The 21701-nt window shown below is 40.9% G+C and overlaps 1 protein-coding gene across 39 annotated transcripts in view; it reads left to right on the top strand.

The window, feature by feature from the left end:
- Positions 1-14807, top strand: part of PTPN5 (protein tyrosine phosphatase non-receptor type 5) — a 75823-nt gene extending 61016 nt beyond the window's left edge. For 38 of the 39 annotated variants that reach the window (XM_086892947.1, XM_086892941.1, XM_086892950.1 and 35 more), the window contains 4 exons: positions 876-986; positions 6427-6587; positions 9220-9333; positions 12961-14807. In XM_086892947.1, the coding sequence (XP_086749073.1) occupies positions 876-986; positions 6427-6587; positions 9220-9333; positions 12961-13054 (480 nt within the window). In that variant the 3' untranslated portion in view covers positions 13055-14807. The remainder of the gene's footprint in view (positions 1-875; positions 987-6426; positions 6588-9219; positions 9334-12960) is intronic. The other variant, XM_023929047.2, reaches the window with a different exon arrangement.
- The last annotated feature ends 6894 nt before the right edge of the window (positions 14808-21701 follow it).

Here is a 21701-nt window from a genome sequence, read left to right as displayed (position 1 = left end):
TGTGCACCATCTTGAAATACCTGTCTCTGCCTTTGCATATTGATTAATTTAGAGAAACTAAATACAAAACCACAGTCATTTTTAGCCCTCTTTCCAGGATCAGAGTGCTTACAAATTTTCACTGGCTCATCTCTAGTGTATCAGTACCACAAAGCAGATCTGCAAATGGACTATAGTTTCTGTGTTTCTAAGTGTCAGGTTGTGCTGGCTGCATCTCTGACTGTTTTTTTGGCAAAATCAAATGTAGTAGTCCAACCTCTCTCTTAGCTACTGCTGCCTTTTAGTTCCCTAGCTTTGAAAGATTTTCACTGACAATTTTAAGTGGATTTTGGTACATAATCTATTTCCCCAAACATCCCCAGTCATGTTATTTTGTGCAAAAGCACACACAAATGATCATTTTATATTCAGAGAGCATTGAGTCTTTATAAAAAATAGAAAAGCTGTATTTTGTGTTTCTATATCAGTATATATGCAGCACAGATATATTGGTAACTAGTGTATATAATACTAATCATTATTATCTTAAGAAAAGGATTAATTTAAAAAACACAAGCACATTGCTACCGGCCTCTCTAATGAGCCTTCAAAATGCACATCAGTTGCATAAAGATAAATAAGGATGTGTGTATTTAAAAGCATTGGTTACTAATTACTTGATTTCTGCATTTTTAATCAAGCAATCAGGCTATTATGGATGCAGCAAAAATCAGCTGAAATGTGTCCCTGTTTAGTAAGTGAAAGCTTGTACTTATTATAGAAACAAAATTTATTCATATTCATCTATGCATGTTCTATATTCAATTTCAGGGGAGAAAAAATACAAGCCTCCTTTGATACCTGCTTTAACTGGATTTGTTTTATATTGAACACAGAAATGCACAGAATATTGGCCAGAGGAACAGGTCACCTATGAAGGAATAGAAATCACAGTTAACAGAGTCATACAAGCAGACGATTACCGTTTAAGGCTCATCACCCTAAAGGTAAATCATTCCAATGTACCTACAGTAGCTTAGCTGTCTAAATCTATAAATGCAGATGTTCAGGGGGAGTTGTGTAGAAAGTTTCTGCACAGTGTACTGCTGTACAAATACCACTTTTCATTACTGGAGTCTTAGCTTTGTCCCGTTCACCAGCATGAAGATTACAGGAAGATAAGCAGTCAGAGGTTTAGGCTGCATGTGTGCAGTCTGAAAGCCACCAGGCCAGTAGTAGTAATATGGGGTTCACTGGGTAAGAAACCAGTGACTCATTCTGTGCCTTTTCCTCTGGGTTCATTGATCATTTAGAATGAAATGTCAGCTTGCAGAGAGCTTCCTACTTTGCAAGTGTAGTTTTACATACCTAGTAAGGTATGATAGAAAATATTAGCACTGGTTTATTTTTTTAAGTACTCTAGATAGATACTACTTAATCTAAAGTAAGAGTCCTATTTAACAACTCTTTTCATTGCTAGCTTCTAGAATATCAAGCTAGATGTTTCAGTAACAGTCTGTTTACATAAACTTCATACATCTTTCATCTGCCAGATCTACCCCGACCTCAGTATAACATGACAATTTCTTTCCAAGCGGGAAGAACTCCTTTTATCCAACCAGTTTCTAGTCTCTTCAGCCATATGCTAATGGGCAGAAAGCCAGCATATGACATCTTATGTCTGGATTCAGAGTGCAGAAAGTCTGTCACTCATGCTTTTGGCAAAGGCAGCAAGGAGAAAATCACACTCCCTGACAAGTGGGAAGTGAAGAATATTTACATGTTGCAGACTTGCAGCTCATCTGGTTTTGCTTTTCAGTTAGACAATGGTTTTGTTTTCAGTACTAGTGGGTCAATGTCTCTTTCCTCCACCCACAAATGTCAGGATGCATACTGCTGAGTTCTAGACTTGAAATAAAGATTCCATTTAAGTTACCATTCCCTAGAGCTGTGCATTTGTCATTTAATGGAAATAGTGGAGCAGCAGCTCTGAACCATGCATACATTAAGTGACTTGGTAGTGAAAATGGGAAAAGCCATGAACTGACTTCAGTTTGCCCTTAAACAGGAGTGTTCAGAAATACATGATTACTGCATGCTTCATAGAGTGGACTGTCATTTTTCAGTACAGGGGACAAGATTTGTCAGGTTTTGGGAATTTAGAAAAAGATCAGGCTTATGGGCAAGACTTGTTTTCCTTTCTCAGGGAATGTTGCCACTGAGTCATGATCTCAGCTACAGCATACGTGATGGTAGACTTCAAACCATCAATTTAATCTTGCTTCCTCCTGGTTGTTCCCAGGTCTTCTCAGTCTCAAGGAACCATCAATAGAGAATATTTTGTTCAAGTCAAAGCAGAAGTGTACAGAACCACAGAAGTCAGGGTTCTCCAAGCAGGAGCATAAAACTTTTCACAGTACACAAAACTAAAGGTATCCAGAGTTCAGCATTAGAACTTTGTTTTCTGTTGCTGTCAACTAAATTACTTATGTAGTGATTCATGTTTTTCTTCAGATTAATTTTACTTTTCTCTCAGTATTATTGACAACATTTTTATTATAATTTTTCACAACTGAGTTAAGAATTGGATTTTCATAACTTCTGTGACTCACACGTAGTCACATATTCAAAAGCAACTGCGTTTCAGAGCAGTGTTGATCAGATTTACTGTGATGAGCTCAAGTACGATTCATGATAACTAGTTATGCTCTTTTAAACGGAGTATTTTCTCCCTAGGATAAATAACCTAAGGCCAGACTCTGTGCTATGATAGTAAGGCTCTCTTTTCCTGAAGTGAGCTAGACACAGCCTTAAGGATCCTATGGCTACGCTTCCATGACTGCTTTAAACACAGTGTAGGAAGGAACAGTATGATGCCGAGCCTCCCTTTGTGCAGCTCTTGTTCTGACCCTTGTGCCATCTCTTATGTCACAGTTTGTGACTGTGTGCCAAGCTAAAAGGATACCTGATTGATCTATCTGAAAATTAATCCATCTCAAGAAAGGAAAAAGATTTAACATGATCGCTTTCTCAATCTAGTTCACTGTGAAGCTGTGCAAAAAGCTCTGTCATCCAAAGAGAAGGATGGAAAATGCACAACCACACAGCACTCTTAGCATCTAGTGACTGACAAGCATAGGGAGGGACTTGGGAGTATACATGACAGAATCTATTTTCAGATTTTTGTGCGTTGTTCTTTAGAAAGAGTTATATTTGTCTTTTTTTTTTTTTTCTCTCTCTCTCCAATTCAGCCAGCCATGTGTTGAAGGGAGGGTTGTGGAAGCTAACACTTCTGTTCTTGGACCTTTTGCAAACATTTACTATGCCCTGTGCCAGCTGGGTAAATGGCTGCAAGGGTAAAGCCAGTTCCCTGGACACGATGTTACTATTTAGTACCTTTAGAAGTCAGTCAGAAGGATATCACTTTGAACACACAAAATCAGAAGCTCACAGTGCTACTTGGCACTCCAGAAAGGAAATAGCACATTTTCTGTATTCATAACCATGCTGAGACAGAGAATCAGAATTTGTATCTCTCAAAAAGACCTGGACCACAGCTAGCTAAAATTCCCACCTTCCATACTGCCTCTGAATTTCTCACCATGTCTAAGAGAAGTGCAGAATTGACAGGAAACCAATATAAGTCTGTCTGTCAGAAGAGATAGAAAAATAACCTCCCATCTCTCTCCCTCATCTATTTATCTAGCTATCAGAGACAGAGATATGGCTCCTGGCTCTCTGTCTGTCAAATACATAATGAAAGCAATTATGTCACAAGCACAGCTCTGGCTTTGCTGAATGAATCTGTCAAGAGAGAACAGACTGCCTGGAGTGTTTTGCACACAGCTCTTGGCACTAAAAGAGCAGAATATTTTGAGGGGGGAGGAATTTTTTTGAGTTTGTTTTTTTCGTAAAGCAGTTTACTGAAATGCAGTCATGATATCTGAAGTTCAGATTTCTTTGTTGTGTGCCTTCCCATTTGGATTTCTGTTCCATTTAGCAATGTTTGAGGTTGGAAGGGACCACTGGAGATCATCTGGTCCAAACCACCTGCTAAAGCAAGTTCCCCTAAAGCAGGTTGCATGTGTTTTTCTCTAGGTGAATTTTGAATATCCCAGATAAAGAGACTTCACAAATTCTCTGGTCAGCCTCTTCCAATGCTCTGTCACCCTCAAAAATATATTCAGGTGGAATATTCAGATGGAACTTTCTGTGTTTCTGTTTGTGCCCATTGCCCTTTGTCCTGTAGCTGAGCACTACTGAAGAGAGCCTTGACCCATCCTCTTGACATGCTCCCCTCAGATACAGATTTTAATAAGGTCCCCTCTCAGTTATCTCTCCTTCAAGCTAAACAGGCCCAGCTCCCTCTGAGGTGCTCCAGTGCCCTAATCCTTCATGGCCCTCAGCTGGAGCCTCTCCAGTAGTGTCTTGTCTCTCTTGAACTGGGGAATCCAGAATTGGACACAGCACTCCAGGGTGAGGCCTCTCTAGGGCTGTGTAGAGAGACAGGATCACTGCTCACAACCTGACAACTCTGCTTTTCTTAATACACCACGGGACAACATTGGCCTCCTTGGCCACAAGGACACTGCTGGCTTGTGGGCAGCTTGTTGTCCACCAGGTCCTTCTCCACAAGGCTGCTTTCCAGCTGGTCATCCCCCAGACTGTACTGGTGCCGGGGTTATTCTCCACATGCAGGACCCTGCACTTGCCTGTGTTGAATTTCATCGGTTCCCCTCTCTCCAATTCTCCAGCCTGCGCATGTCTCATGGAATGGCAGCACAGCTTTCTGGTGTGTCAGACACTCCTCCTAGATTTTATCATCATCAAAAAATGTGCTGAGGGTATTCTCTGTCCCTTCATCCAGGTCATTGATGAGTAAATTGAACAGAGCTGAACTTATTGATCTCAGGGGAAGGCCATGGCTATAGGCCTTCAACTGGACTCTTTGCTGCTGATCACAGCCCTCTGAACCCATTCAGCCAGTTCTCAATCTTACTGCCCACTCATCTAACCTATGCTTCCTGAGTTTCCATCATGAGGAGGTTATGGGAGACTGGGTCAAAAACCCTGCTGAAGTCAAGACAGACAATATTCCTGCTCTTCCCTCATCCACCTAGCCAGTCATACCACCATGGGAACCTTTCAGATCAGTCAAGAATAATTTCCCTTGGTAAATCCATGCTGAATACTCCAGACAACCTTCTTTTCCTGCACATTTTTGGAGGTGATATGCAGGGTGAGCTATTTAATTGCCTTTCCAGGGACGGACCTGAGGCTGACTGGTGTGTAGCCCTTTGGGTCCTCCTTCTTGCCATCTTTTTGAAGACTGGAGTGGTGTTGGCTTTCCTTCAGTCTTCAGGCACCTCTCCTGTTCTCCATGATCTTTCCAAGATGATGGAGAGTGACTTAGCAGTTACATCTGCCTGCTCCCTCAGCACTCATGGGTGTATCTCATTGGGGCCCATGGATTTGTGGGTGTCAGGTTTACCCAAATGCTTTCTAACCCAATACTCATCAACCAAAGGAAAGTTGTCATTTTCTCCAGAATTTCTTGTCTTCAAGGTCTGGGATTTTCCTGAGGGGCCAGCATTGGCAATGAGTACTGAACACAAAGGTGGCTTTCAGTAATTCTGCCTTCTCTGTATCCTCTACCACCAGGGCTCCCACCTCATTCAATAGTAATCCTACATTTTCCCTGCTCTCCCTTTTGCTACTGATGTAACTGAAGAAACCCTTCTTGTTGTCCTTGACATCCCTTGCCAGGACCTTAACCTTTCTTGTAACATCTCTGCATACTTTGACAACATTCCTATATTCCTCCCAAGTGCCCTGTCCCTTTTTCCATATTCCATAAATTTCCTTCTTGTGGGTTGTTTTTTGTATTTGTTTGATTTGTTTTTTTTGACAAAAGCTTCTTGCTCATCCATGCATGGCTCCTGCCCTCTTTGCATGATTTCTTACCCAGAGGGATGCATTGAAATTGAGCTTGGAGGAAGTGATACTTGAATATTAAGGAGCTGTCTTGGATTCCCCCATCTTCTGGGGCCCTAATTCAAGGGATTCTTGCAATTAAGTCCTTGAAGGTATCAAATTTGTCTTCCAAAGTTCAGGCTTGCAATCCTACTTACTGCCCTTGCTCCTTCCATGTAGGATCCTCTACCATCTCTTGGCCACTGTAGCCAAGGCTGCCCCCAACCTTCATGTGCCCAGCCATGTATTTAATACCACGGACACCTCTCCCTTTTGGCTCCTTCACCCCCTCTGAGCCAAAAAGATCTCATCAGTGCTCTGCAGCGGTCTCCTGGACTGCGTGTTCCCAGCCGTGTTATCTTTCCAGCAGACTGATTTAATCCCCTCAGTCTTAAAGGGAAGGCCATGTTTCAGTACCAATTTACAGTGAGTTCTTGTCAAACTTTTGTGGTGTTTGTCTTAACTGGATTGCAGAAAGGAGACGAAGTCAGAAACCTGAAACATTACTGGTATACGTCTTGGCCAGACCAGAAGACACCAGACCAGGCCCCTCCTCTGTTACAGCTAGTACTGGAAGTGGAAGAGGCCATGCAGAGTGCAGAGGAGAAGAATGCCCCAGTGATTGTTCACTGCAGGTAAATAAATGTTGTGTCTGAATTCCAAGGGCTTCTTCACATGCAGTGACACAGTGTAGACACTGCCATATAGGCCATTAGTCACACGTGTGAAATCTTGCCCGACTGCTTCTGCAATTTACTTGGAGTTTCAAAGCTTTTATGACAATGATTTTCTGTTATCAAGTGTTGCATTCAGATACAGTCTGAGCTGAACACAGAAGCTGGCAGTAGCTCAGTTACTTGCAAGAATAATTTCATTTTATTTGCCTTACCAGTAATATATGCCTTTAATTCTTTTAAGGGCCAGGTTAGCAAAGATTAACATACTTTAGGTGAAATTGAGTAGGAAGACACATGCAAGCAGACAAACAATAACATTCAACTTCAAGCATCAAAACCCCCTGTTTTGTAGATTCCTTCTTTGCTTTTTTTTTTTTTCAATCATTATTAGGCCAAAGACAATTTAAATGCAATACATGAATGAAAGAGTGGCAAAGCTGATTACAGCAAGTAGTAATCTATAGTCAGGAAACGTATGCAACTGATAGTACAACTGAAGTATCAGTAAAAATCCTTGGCAAAGATGAAAACTTCTATGGAAGAAGCAAAGTCTTTACAGTGGTTTGATGCCTGATGAGAAAATTGTAATTATCAATCAGAGCAGAATAAAAATAGATGAGGATAGATACTTCTGTATCCTCAGAAAGAAAAAGGGGTGATGTACTTATCATTTGTAGACATGATGAAGTATGTTCTTCTGCTCTGCTAACTAGGGAGCATGTTAAGCATCAGCAACCACTATTAAATCAGATATGCTAGTTGATTTTCATCCAAGAGTGTTCTAAAAAAGTTGGTTCACACACTCTAAACCATAAAAGTTTAGCATCGATGAATTACAGTTCTTGGAGAACTGGAGACATTCCAGAGGTCTAAAAGGAAGCCCTGTTTTGCCAGTGTTTAGTGTCCTCAAAATAGTTGTTCAAGGTAAATAGCAGAAAGCCTGATAACAGATGCAGTTAGTCTTGCCAGGGTAATCTTCCATAATTTCAATAACATACATTTTGCCAAATTTATTTTTGTACAGAATTTTACTTAATTTTGAATAATGTTTTCTAGGAAACAGCAGATGGTTGCTCTCCAAAATCCATAGTAAATGGATATTATACAATGAGAATGTTTTTAAAGAGCCTCTTGGCAGAAATGCTTGGTAGCCTTGTGTCATCAAAGATCCGACTACAAGCTAATATGGAATAATCACTATTAAAACGCTCCTGTGATGCCATATGTCCAGTTTTTCTGCCTGTGTTTTAAAACAGATGTGGAGAAAATTTGGCAGAGTTCAGATGAAACTAAGAAACGTTTTGTAAGGAGGTCCTCTTTTTTGTCCATGAAATTTGTGACTCTCCAGGAGCTCCTTGAAGAACTATGTTATCTGGTGCTGGTTACTGCATAACTCTTATTTCACATATTATCCCCATGACACAGTAATAATCCCGGGAGAAACGGGGCATTTTTATTTGAAAAAAAAAAATACTAAGAGACATGGTGATAGGATTATGAAGTGTTCTATGTGGATAGCGTGCCACCCATTGCTGTCTCAGCCACTGAGAGACCTGCAGCTTGTCCTGGGACATGTGTTGTTTCCTTTATCTAAAAATGGGTGTTGTTCCCTCCCTTTGCAAAACACTGAGGTCTCTGGACAGTAAGCAGTATCAGGAGCTGCGTTCTGTGGTCTGTTTGGTTATGGTCAAGTGGAAGATGAAGGACTTGTGGGCAGCTGTGAACAGTGAACTCCAATGTTGTTTGAACGTTTGTTGCCAGTGGTTTTGCATTACAATTTTCTCACAATGTAAATGAAAGCAGGATTTCCTGTAGTTGTTTCAAGTAATTATTCCTGAGTATTATTAATTATCTAACACTTACTTATTTCACACATAAGAAGGGCTTCCAGCATTTGCTGGTAGTTTGTTAGGTGATGAGAAGAATTTGCAGCTTCTATAGCCCTGTGTCTTTGAAAATAAACTCCGTTCTGGTCATTAACTAAGGACTGCATCAGATACAAAAGCGTTTAGGAAAAATTAAAGAAATTTTTTTGATAGCGAATTTGTTGTGTTCTGCTCTAATTCAAGTTACTAGATTGTAGATCTGGTCAGAAAATGACATCACGCTTACTATAGTGCTGTTAACTCTAATTATTTAACCTAGGGTTGGGGTTTTTTTACTCTACCTGTGAATGAAAATAGCTTTCAAAGAAGCGGTTAGAATTGAGAATTGCAAAGCAAAGTTTGCCTGCAGAGCAAGGGTTGCTGTCAAACCAAATCTTACTAAGAAATGCAGAAGCTTTTTTTCAATGGTTCAGTGAGAGGTTCAACAAGATACTGGGTCAGTGAGTCTCCAGTAGTCCATTTTTAGCACTGTATCTGCAATGTTCACCCTTTTGCTGTGATGGCTCACACTTAATCATGTCATCCAGTGAAGCTGGTATCTTTTCCTAGTTACGGCTTTCCATCTGGAAGCATTCAGCTGGCAAAGGTCGGAGGGACAAAAGGGATCATGGAGTCTGTGCTGGTTTAGTGGCAGTCATTTGACAAGAAAGTTCCAAAATCCTTCTGACATCTCCAGTGCCTCTCTCTGCTCTTCCCTTCCTTAGTGCAGGCATCGGGAGGACTGGCTGCTTTATTGCAACAAGTGTCTGCTGTAAACAGCTGAAGAACGAGGGCATAGTTGACATTTTGCGAACAGCCTGCCAGTTACGGTTAGACAGGTAAGAAAGCCTGGTTTTTTTCCAGAAAACAAAAAGAAAAAATGCTAATATTTTCCCTTATTTAAGGAGAAGCAAATAGAGGGGAAGAGAGAACGTTCCTCTGACTTGTAGTCTTTGCCTGAGCAGTAAACATTAATGAACAGCGCTAGAGCTGATTTAGGTTCACAGCTGGCATCAAAGTCTGCACAGCTGCCCATCTCCATGCAGCAAGGAGTGACTTTTTACCAGCTGACAAGTTGGCCCCCTATTCCTACAAAAGCTAAGGCTCAAAGATCTGCTGTACTTAAGTTCAGAGCCACAGATCATCACTGTCCTCTCAGAAGGAGTAATGAAAACTCATCTCATACACTGGAGCTGTGAGCCACGGTGGGAGAGACATTGCCTGGGGAAGGAGAGTGCACAACCTGGAGTGTTTGCAGACATATGAAAGGAGCTGTGAAAATCTCCACAAATTTAATGGTTTCCAGTTAAGCATTTCTTAACACACCACCTTGAGTTTGATTATGGAGTAAACAGACTTGAATTTTGTACCAGAGATGTTATTTTTTCCTCTCCTACTGGTTTCAAATGCCATCAAAACATGTCTCAGTGCCCTCTCTAATGATAATGATAAATGTAGTCGGGGGAAGAGATGTCACGAAAAACATACCAAAGATTTTTCTGAGGAAAAAAAAAGAACCTCAACCCCACGCTGAACTTTATTTCAGGGAAGAAATTATGCTCAGTGGGAGGCAAAAAATGAAATGCTTGCTGCCCTGCTGAGGCTCTGATAGACAGGGACCTGCAGGGGCTTAGAGATTTGGCTGTTTCGGTGGATTTTAGCTCAGACAATGGAAGATTTCTTGAGAAAAAGAAAGCCAGGATATGAATAGTGAATGCTGATTATCTATGGTCCAGTTAAATATCTGTCTGGATGTGAAATATCTGTCTCTGTGACTAATGCTACACAGGGGAATCACCACACAAATGAAGGCTAAAGGCGCCTGCTTACAAATGTGTGTGATACAGCAGGCCAATTGCAAATACTAGCTTTGAAGGGAGAGGGGAACTGGCAGTCACTTTAAGACTCTGAAGAAGGAAATTCATACTTAAAGGACACCATAGGGGGAAAGAAAGACTGCAGGAGCCTCTGTAGCTGCCATGTAGCTCTCAGGAGTGGGATGGAATAGATAAAAGCCATTTAAATGTCATGGGGTAAAATACTCGAGATGGAAAGCAGATCACCATCCTTCCTACAGAAAAGCATGATTTCTTCAAGGACTGAAAATATGGCTTGTAGTCTCTTGGAAGCCACCCACTCTCATTTTCAATAACTCCCCCCAAAATCTTCAGGAGGCTTCAAAAGTAACATGAGAGGCTGAGACAGTGTCCAGGCAGCTGTAAGAGGGAAGACTGTCTCCTCCTCTTGCCTGATCATTACTGTCTAGGGTGGGAAGGAGTCACCAGGGACTTACGGAAAGAAGGCTGAATTCAGGCCAGAATAGATGTCTGAAAGACTGCACCTCCCTGCTTTACACAGAAGTAGAAAGGTTGACATTAGCCCTGAGAACCACCTTTGAGGTTGCCATGGGTAAGGAGAGAACAAAGGGTTTTTTCCCTTCTTTCCCTCACAAATCCCTTGGAAAAGTTCTGTGCACTGGGCTTTGCATCAGTGGCCAACAGATGGTCCTAAAATAACCTGGTATGACTCAGGAGAGGAAGTAATCATTCCTGCATCCTTTCCACAGTGCTGAGAGACATTTGCTGTCATTTCCCACAATGCAACTCAGATTGCAAAGGTTTCTGTGGCAAATAGGGGTGAAAATATAATTCTGTGCCAAAGCCTGGACAGCAAGCACATGTCATGGTATGCATATGTGCAGCAAGGGAGAAAGCCACCACACAGCAGGAAAACAGATAAAAAGGAAAATAATCTCCTGTGGTCTGAATCTCAATGGCCATCCTAGTGTTTCTGTTGCTTCAACTTCAGGGTGCAACCCCCTGATAATTAATTTCTTGGGGAGAATCATCAGATATGACTAATGTTCCTTGTACTCCTTGTGTGACATAGATACATTTCAGTGCTGTGTGGAGCACAGAGGGACTTAAAAACAAACCAACTGTGAGCTTGTATTAAGTAGAGCAGATGGGGAGGAGATGCTCAGCTAGGAAATATTTATATTTTTTTTAGAAACACAGTGTGTGTTTCTCACCTTTGCTAGTTGTTGGAGAATTCGTCCCTGCCCTTCCCTGCTTATTGTTAAGTGTTATTTCAAGCAGCTGCTTAACAAAGTAAGTGCAAGGGGCTGAAGGATAAGGTTGTATTTCCCACTGATCTTCCCCTTACAGGTATGGCTACTGTGTGACCCATAGTGGTTAAGATGGACCCCATCGAAAAGGGCCCTAAGGAGGGTGCTAGCAGTCTGCTACCCATTTGGCTGAGAGGAAGCAATTTTCATGAATGGCCTCTGGTGAGGTTTCTAAGGGAATGCACTGCATACGCTCTTCCTCAGACTGACACAGTCTGGTTGGCTCCATGTCACCCATGGATTCCCATGTTCCTCAACTCCACTTGTCATTTCGGCCTCCTTTTGGCACTGTGCTGCCAGGATCTGTGCACCAGCACCAATGCTGGCACAATTCTGCATTCACTCTGTGAGCTTCAGACACAAGTTTTAATTTTCTTCATAATGGGTTGTCAAGAGATCATATCACTTTCAAAGGGGTACTCTTAGCAAAATTTCAAATGTTAGTAGAAGCTGCTAAAAATTAACAACTTCATCCTGATTTTGTTCATTTCTGTTTCCCTCTGTAGTGCTTGTATGTTGGTTAATATGCTCCTTGCTGAAATACACAGGCTAATAACACATGGAAAATCAAACTGGTTTTGCTCCTGCTTGCATTTCCTTTCAGGTTTCAGTTTTAAAGAGAACTCTAAAAGCTGAAAAATTAACTGAACTAAAACAGATTACTGTGCTGAGGGATATTTTGCTATCAAGCAGTCAACTCAGTTTCAAATCTGAAGTTACCTTTCTAAAGTAACATTGTGTGCTCCAAAATCCTGCTGGTCATCTCTAGTTCTCTGACTAACTTGCCAAAAGCTTGATGTGGAGTGGCATAGAGGAAGGAATCCTCATTGCAGAATGGGAAAATTGCATCAGCTGTCTGGGCTGGTTTGGCTTTGCCTGGCCTGGCCTGTCCCTCTTTGGTCCAAATTCAGTCCCTAGTGCATTTTTGAAGTCTTGGATAAGCTGGTTCCCCTCTTTATTCCCCTGCTCCCATATATCTCTCCAGGGCTTTGGGATGGGAATTACTTTTCACAGAAAGGTTTTTGGAGTATAGGTGCTCAGGTAGTAAATTACAATGGTAGTGCTTTGTTGGAGGAGAGCCTCTGCCAAGGAAAATGAATGTAAAGCCCATTCCTGTTCTCATTACCTTCTGTTCCTTTGTTAGCAGAAACTTTCGAAATGGAGCTCAAGGTCAGACTTGAAGCTGGTCATAATCAAAGGGCACTTCTCACTCATTTCAGAAAGCTTTGGAATAGATCTTTGGTGTGGAGCACAAGTTTCATGTTAGCTGTGCTATTTCCTCATGTGTTTTTGAGTAATAAGACTGCTGTTTCCCTCCCCTTTTCTTCTTGCCTTTCAGGGGTGGAATGATCCAGACTTGTGAACAGTATCAATTTGTGCATCATGTCATGAGCTTGTACGGAAAGCAGCTTTCTAGAGCAGCAGAAGAATAAGTGTTCATGATATTCCTAAAGGCTAAAGCCAGGAGAACTTTTGACTGCACTCAGATACATTTCAGATCTGATAAGAGACACATGGTAACCTGGCTGTCTTAGCTGGAAAGATACTATTTTACTTTGATATTGCTTTTATGCTCTTGTTTGCATTGACATTTAAGAGCTGAGATACGCCTTGTCTTAAACATATGTGACAGGACATAATCTTCACCAAAAAAGGCTTATTTATACTGTAAATAATAATAGCAGCTTCATTTGTTACAAAAGCAAGAAAAAGCCAGAAAAATACACTGTCTTCAGTTTGCTATTTTTTAAAAGGTCCTTGCTAATATATCCAAATACAGTGTGAAACTTTCTGAATTGTCATGCTGAAATGTGCCGTATGTTGACTAAGCTTGAAAGTAAATTTTTGCCTCTTTCTGATTGTTTTTACATATAAATTTACCGAATACTGTGTGTATTGTAAACCTTCTGAGCCTCTGCATAGAAAGACTCAAGTAGATTCACGTTGAAATGATGTTTCACACATCATGTTTGCTTGTTTATTTTTTCTAAAGCAGTCCACTACCAGTGTTATCAGAACTAAGGGGGAAACAATATTTCAATGAGTCAAATTCTTGCCTCGAATTCTTACCAGCAGTGTACCCCAGTATCATGACAGCGGGGTGAATCTGAGTAGACATTAATCTGAACATTAATGCTTTGTGCTTTACCTTTTCTTTGTCAATATTTGGGCATCTTAGTTATCTGGCAAACAGATTGTATTTCTGCAAACAGTTTCTATTTTTACATAGAATACAATTTCTCCTGAAATCTGAGATTCTAAGTCAGGTGAGGAATTTTTTTAGTTCATCTTTATTAGCAGTCTAATAATTAAATCACTTTTATTCTATTAATTTATACTTGTTTCAAAGCTTTGAGGGGTAACCATGTGTCCAGTGCCTATTAAAATTAATGCAAATCCTAAAGGCAGCTTTAAAAAAAAAAAAGCATGAACTTTTTGGCTGCTTTGTGATAAATTTGCCCTCAAACCAAATTTAGACAATAATTAACCCATTCTAACCAGAGGTCCAGGCAACAGTGTTTCCTTTCCAGTAATATAGATTGCTGCCTGTGCTTTTTGGTTTAGACTTCAATCAGGCTGGGAAGATTATGGTTTGTGTTTAATGCTTAGAGGTGAGCACACGTTTTAGTGCTTCACTGAGCAGAGAAAAATGGAGGTAGCAGGATCCTTAACATGAAAGATGAGTATTTTGTGAATAGAAGCTCTGATGACCTACTAAAAATATATTTGCTTCTCTTTATTTGTAACAATAACCAAAACCCACTGCTTTTATTAGTGCAGAGGATTCTGCGAATTTACTGCACTTCCTAATCAGGAGAAGGTAAAGCAGCTCTCAGAACAATAAGGGCTGATCCTGCTCCCACTGATGTTTTGCCATTGACGTCAGCAGGGGCAGGGTAAGGCCTGAAACGTTACACCTACAAATTCATCACTGTGGGGAAAAAGTTTCCCAATATTTCAGTACACATCTTTGTGTTTATTCTGTATCCATGAACCTGTAAAAATCCTGTCTGCAGGGTTTGCATGAATGTGTGGCAAAATGTGTTATCTTTAAACCACTTGATTTTATTGCTGTATTTAAAATATTTCCTTCAGTGAGAAGCTAGCAGAAAGAACTGGCATTCTTTTTTAAAATACTGGTGATAGTCATTAAAGAGAGCAATAAACTTAAGCTTTTGAGCATAACACGACTGTTAGTTTTATGTAAATCTTGATAGCTATATTCTCCTCGGTGCTACCAACTTTTTCAAAAGGGTAACACTATTGCATCTAAGCACCCTTTAAAAATAACACAATAACCACTGGTATTCTGAATAACATTGAAAGTGGAACTCCCTATAAATATTTTCCAGCTTTTCAGTGCTCTTCCATGGCAAAACTGACTCAGTGAATAAAACTACTTGTTCTGTCATCAGCTTCCCATGCATCTGCTAAAGAATACTTGTTGGTTGGAGGGCAATGTGCATATAGGAGGTAAGTTCAACAGATATGTCACCTTCTGCCCAAGGAGATTTTCTAGAGGAGAATAACTTTATGGTTATTTAAGGTATAAAGGACTCTAAGACACTGACCTTGAGGTCGTTGCACAGATGCTCAGCAGGTGTTAGTTGGCAGTGCTTCACTGGCTTGAGTAGAAGTGAATGATTTACACCAGTGAAGGAAATCTGGCCTGCTGTCCACTCCCGTTCAACATGTGTGGAATGTCCTGAGAGTGGGGTTGTTGATAAAATCAGGTTGTTTAGTATCAATTCACTGCTACAAAGCACATGTCAGCCTTGTTGCATGCTTTGGTGATGAGGGCTGCACTGCTGCCACCTCCTACTAGGCAAGAGAAACACCACTTGATCAGAATCAAAATATTCAAATACCTCTTGAAGTGTTATTTTGTCTAACAGATTTGGAGCTAATCCTCGTATTTACTCTCTGGCCTTATCATAATTAACATATTTCTGTCTCTTTTTTCTTTACTTTTTTTTTTAATAGAATTTGAGATCTGAAGGACCTTTTATCAGCTGTTCTGATCTCTTCTGGCAGCAGAGGTAGTCTTAAGAAGTGCTTGAGATTAGCAGAAAGGAGCTCTGGCCGTGTGCAAGCACTTGAGATGAGTGGGGCTGCTGCTTCTGTAATCAGTGTGTTTGAAACTGAGCTGACAATAGGAACCAAGCTAAGCTATGTCTCTGGCTAGGCTTGTCTTTTTACTCTTTCTCTCTTAAATGAAAATTCCAAGCATATTTTATCCACTCTCTCCTGTTCAGTGCCTGGAACTCTTTGTACCAGAGACCACAGGATTAGTACCTACAACACAGTTGTTTCCCAGAGGGCTGAATTCCTCTCTCCAAGTGGGTAAGCATATAGCAAACATAGGTTGATTTTATTTAGAACCAACTGTGATGTCTTCTGTTTGATAAACTTTGCACAGGGCAGAGCCTAGCTCAGTGCCTTGGTTGTTTGCTGGTTGGTTTGGTCACCACACTTAAGCAGTTTTATCCTGTTTCTGTCATGGTAACAGGCCAATAGCACGTTCTGTCCTCATGCAGATAGTCTGATATCAGCAGGTACCAAAGCTACGTAAAAACAAAAGCTAAGGTTGCACTTGAGTGTAAGGGCTGTCCCCAGATAAAGCACAACTCGTTCTCTGAAGGTTCAAGATAAAGATGACTTGGTCAAATTATTCTTAAATGTCAGCTACCTAGTAGTCATGTAGGGAAGAGAATTGCATTTCTTCCAAGACTTTCAAAAGTATCTATTTATTCTGGTCTTTTCCTCTATAATTATTCTACAATGGAAAAATCTTAACATGTGAATTCACAGTTGCAAAATTGACTTGAGAATGAAGACAGGACAAAACAGGACCTTGGTTGCTGTCACTTCCCTGCTGTCTCTTCAGTGGAGGAATCATGCAGCCTGCACATAGATGGTCATTCTTTATAGATTTGCTATGGAGAAAAAACAAAACACTTCTTTTGAAGTCCCTGGAAATAACCTTGTTTCTCCTGCCAAGTCTGTAGATGAGTATTTCCTGGTGTCTGCAAGAGTGACAGTCACCTTAGGATAAAGTAGAGCAGCTCAAGCAAGCTCCTGTAAGTTAAAAAAAAATCCTCCATTCAAAAGCACAAAAGAAATATGTGAATGAAAGCAGCCTTTGCAGCTTTGTGCGTAAAGTACAGGCAGTCAAAGATCTGCATGCTCTAGGCAACACAAGCATTGATTTCTTGTGTCTCAAAGTGAATTTCACATAATCACAAAGAAGTTAATTTCTCGATTACATTCAAGGAAAGAGAAGAATCCACTCTTATTTGAACACTGATAGAGATCAGGCTCCAGCACCTGAGTACAACAGATGCTACAGTCTCATGGCACGGTGTGAAAGTCACAGAAGGGGTTATGATTAGACCTGCCCAAGCTTTTGGGCCATGTAATACCCAGCAGTCAAGTTTACTCAGATGATAGCAAAGCTGAATGAAGAGAGAGACTAAATTATTTACTCAGAATTAAAAGCCAGGTTGGCACCAGAGCTGGCAATATGGCTCTGAACATTTGAACACATAAAGCTTAAACAGTCTGGCAAAGGGTGTTGCAGTTCCTGGCCCTTCCTCTCTGCTGGACCATGCTACTCAACTTGTGCTCCCTCTTGGTTCTTTGTCTTATCTGCCTGTTACTGCTTATGCTTAAAATAGAATTAAATAAGCCACTGTATTGCACTACTTTAAACCCAGTAAGTTGATAGCCAGTGTTTTCCAGAAATCATCTCTTTCCGTGGACAGAGCTTGTCTTTAGCTAGACACCCCTCAGAGAGCTCAACCTTTTCTGCATACATGTTCATCCCTGAATTTTGGGGGTAGAAACCTGCAGTTATGTGCATCTTACTACTAGTATTTCTCCACTGAGAAGCAGTTGTGTTTGCCTTTAGGTTTTTTTATTAGTCTGACTTTAATTCCCCTAGTCCCAGTACCAGGTGCAACTTTCCTCTGAAAAGGCAAAGGCAACATTTCCAGGGACCAGAAGGGGATATCCTGCGCAGGTTTCCTTTGCATATCTATCTTGTTTGCCTCTGAAGGAGGCACACAAGGAAACCTGTCAGGAATTAAATCAAAACTGATAATGCACGATGGAATCCTCCTCTTGAAAATTAGTTTTGACTCCTCCTATTTCAAAAGAAGGAAAGCCATGTTTGATTGGTTTTACTACATCCACTGCTGTCTTCTCGGTATTTAGGATGTTGTGAAGAGTACAGAAAGCAAACACTCAGGCAACACAAATGTCAAGGTGTCAGTTTGGATAGGTGGGAGGAATTGGATTGTGTTGTCAGTGTTTTGGTCTTCGTTGGGGAAAACACAACTTTCAGTCCAGAAAGCAGGTTTCTCTGTAGCCAAGTTGGGCTCTTGCTCCTCAAGTAGAATACTGAAGAGATAAGTGAAGGTTGGTTTCTTCCTGCATTTATTAAACAAGCAATAAACAACACCTTATCCACTTTGAGGTGTTGCCAGTCCCATTTCTACACAATTCTGATTTGATCAGTGTTAATAGAACACAAGCTTCCAGACAAAGGATCAGCATCTGACTTGCTGGATTCCTTCTTTAGCCTGTGAAACAGCATGTTTATTTTGGCTCTCTCTATGTGGTATTTTTTGCTCACTGGAAAAGCTGACAACGCTTCAGCCTCTGCGCTGTTTTTTTCTTGGTTTTTGTTAAACTTTTCACCTTCTTCTTTCTTTCCTAACCTAGCACCTAAATCACCTGAAAATCATCAGGAAAAGGTGGTATATTCCTGAAGAGGGATGGGACACCGTAGTGTCTATTACTTTTTCCAGAGTTTGCCCATAGAATTGTTCCCAGCAGCCTGTGGAAGTTGGCTAGATTTTTGTGTTCTTTGGTTTTCTCAGTTCCTGTGTTTTGCAGAGCATAACCCAGGTGCCTCCTGCACTAGACTCCCTTTTCAACTGAATTTAACATAAATATGGAGTAGGTAACCTTCTGTTCCAAACAGAAATCAAGTGTGGTCAGCTAAGCAGTTTATTGCCATTATATCTTGTTAAGCCTTAGTTGCAAGCCAGACAGATTGTTTGTGTTCTGCAGGATGGATTGGCCTTACCCACCTAAAACAATCTCCTGCCCTATGTCAGCAGCGCTGCGGTTAACACGAGTAAAGTTAAAAAAAAACTAAATACACAAGCTGAGATCTGTAATTCATTCCCTCCTTGAGAAGTACCCTTCCCATTGGGAATGAAGTCCTACATGTGAGGAAGAGGCAGAATCTTAGACTTACTAAGGAATAGAAGAGAGCTGATTAAAGAATGACCTCTAATCTGAAGTTGTGAACTGATTTTCTAAAACACCAAGTCGCTGCTTGAGTAACTGAATGAACTGGCTGGACTTGGAATGGAGAGAAAGTGCTGCATATATAATTTTAAAATAAACAAAGCCAAAGCCTGGAAGTGTGAAAGCAGCACTGGGAAACAGCTTAAACATAAAAGCACAATTTTTTTGCATGTTTAACTGTTTGAAACCTGGAACCCCACATATTTTGGTTTGAGCATTAAAAAAAACCCTGTTAAATTATTTCATAGTCTGTCTTTGATCCAAGTGTTGAAATGGTGTCAAAATCAGTCATAAGACAACCTGGGATTGGGAAGGTAATGTTTATTTTTAAATAAAAAAGTGTCTTTTTGACCTACAGGTTTATTCCTTTTAGCATCGTGCTTGAAGTTTTATCATCCTGTTACTCCAAGAATGAAAAAGTGCTGAAGCCAGTGTAAAGGATGTAACAACACAGCCCACAAGAGGCCAGTAGGTATTTAAATTTTGAACTACTCAAAGCCATTTTTGTCCAGTGTAAAGGGACCCAGGCATCTTCCTAGGAATGCAACAAGCTACACAACTTTGTGTAAGCTGAGGGACACAAAAGGGGGTCAGTAATGATTGTGAAAGCTCCTGTGGTAGGAATGACCAGGACCTTACCAGCTGCGATAAAAAGGTAACATTTACATAAACATACATTCCCAAGAATGTCATAACTCTTTGTGTTCTGTGGCTGTGGTCAGGCAGGGTGGAAGTTGGCTGTTTGAGTCTAATACCTTTAGACTCATATCTGATTTGCTTTTCCTTTCCTTCCCTTCCCTTACAAAGAAAGCATCTTTGTAAAGTGTCACTCCAAAGTGTAACTAATTTTCATGTTCAAAAAAAATCTGTGACGAAGTGTCACCCTGAAAACTCAGCTTCTGAGCTTGCTAACATAGCTTTCTAAAGACTTTCCCAGGACAGTAACTGTAAACATAGATACGTGTACATTCTTTCTGTTACACGTCTTGTGATGGGCATCTCTCATGGCCAGTGCAGTGGGAAAGTGTTATCCTGACCATCCAATCCCTGGCTGTGGTCAGAGACCTATAAATCCTGGGAGGAAAAATAAATTTTCTTCTTCTTTTCACCACACCTCGAGCTGTGTCCATGTGATCTATTCATCTTCAGCGGCAACAGCCAAGGATGAAAATTTTGATCAGGCAGAAGAAATCTAAGTGAAGGGAATTCCATTTTTGAGTTGAAAGGAGGAACTGTAAAGGTGGTTAGCTGACTTTTAAGCCATGGCACTGTAGCTCTGTAGGATTTGAAAATCCAAATCTGAAGGCATGCAGAGCAGTGGAGCAGTGAACCAAGCAGCATCCTTTATCGCTTCTCATTTTAGCACTGAGTGCTGCTGCTGTGGGTTTGCCCCACAATGGCTGAGGGCACATTCTTTTAAAAGGCCTCTGGGATTATAGGGTAACATCTCATCTCTTCCTAACCAGCCCAAATCAGTGCTGTCACCAACATCCATGACCATTGGTACACAGGAGTAAAGGGTTTAAAACAGGACAGTGAGAGAGGATGGCAGAGGGGGTGGAAGCATCTTTGGGCAGACCAGGCATAAGGAGACAGAGCATTTGTGTATCATACAGACAGCCCGGAGGCAAAAGCCAGCTCAGAAGGGAGATCAGGGTATATATCTGCTGTTAAGGAAAAGGATCTCCTTGGGAGCATGCCCAAAACAGAGCATATCTGCAATTCCTGCTGGCAGCAAAGCATACTCCCAAGGTCATATGGCCTTAACATTGTCTTTCCTGTGGGCTGTATCTTCTAGGTTGCCATGCACAATCCTAACTTTATAATTTGCACCCCTCAAATCTTGGAAAGGCTTTTGGGTTGATTTTCTTCTGCCCCAAGATGTTTCAGCAGCATAAATAACTGTGTCAGAGGCTACAATTCCTTACTGCATCTGTCTTGTCACAGAAGACTTTTTAAAACTAGAGAGCTGCAGTTTCTAGATGCCTAATACTCATCCCTCAAGGACTACAATCAAATAGTCCAGTTTCCCCAAAATGCCCTTCACACATGGACCAATCTTGAATTATCTTGGCTTAAAGCAGCCTTCTTAGTGTCTTGTCACTGCAATGAGGACAATGACAGTTCCCAGCCACATCTACTGGGAGTAGGTAGTGCACAGGCCCTCATGGAATTCAGAAATCCCTCTCTATGTGATGCACTTAGGAGAGCTGGGAAGGTCCTTGATTAGAAAGAAGTGCAGTGAAATAGCCTAAATGAGTAAGATGGAATAGCCCAAGCTAGTAGTCAAGTTTCTCTTGATTTTCCTGGTGTAAAATGGAGACATTTTGCTATTAACCACATTAAAATAACTCAGCTTCAGAGTAGTGTTCTCATGGAGCTTTAGAAATTAGTATTCAGGGACAGCTCCTTACTGGTCAGTTCTGGGGAAAAAAAAAAAAAAGCCAAACCAGTTTTACTTGAACTTAACAGCTAGTTAATACTAAAATAAACTCAATGGCTTCATTCTGATAGAAGAATGTAGTTCTTTGAAGTTTTCTGCAGTTAAGCAGTTTAAAGCAGAAGGATTTGTCCTAAACTATGGACATGTACCTAGATATAGGGCATGAGCAGCACTGAAGAGCTTAATGTAGCTTGTGCAGAACAGAGTAAGTTCTAATGGGCTTTTTGATACATCCAGCTGTGAAGCCTTCCTGAATGACATCTGACATCAGAGCACCTTACAGCACTCCTGCGCAGCAAGGCAGCCTCATTTTCTCA

This window comes from Cyanistes caeruleus, chromosome 6 (assembly GCF_971803275.1).
Source record: "Cyanistes caeruleus chromosome 6, bCyaCae1.hap1.1, whole genome shotgun sequence".
NCBI lineage: Eukaryota > Metazoa > Chordata > Aves > Passeriformes > Paridae > Cyanistes > Cyanistes caeruleus.
This window is presented reverse-complemented; position numbering and strand designations above follow the sequence as displayed.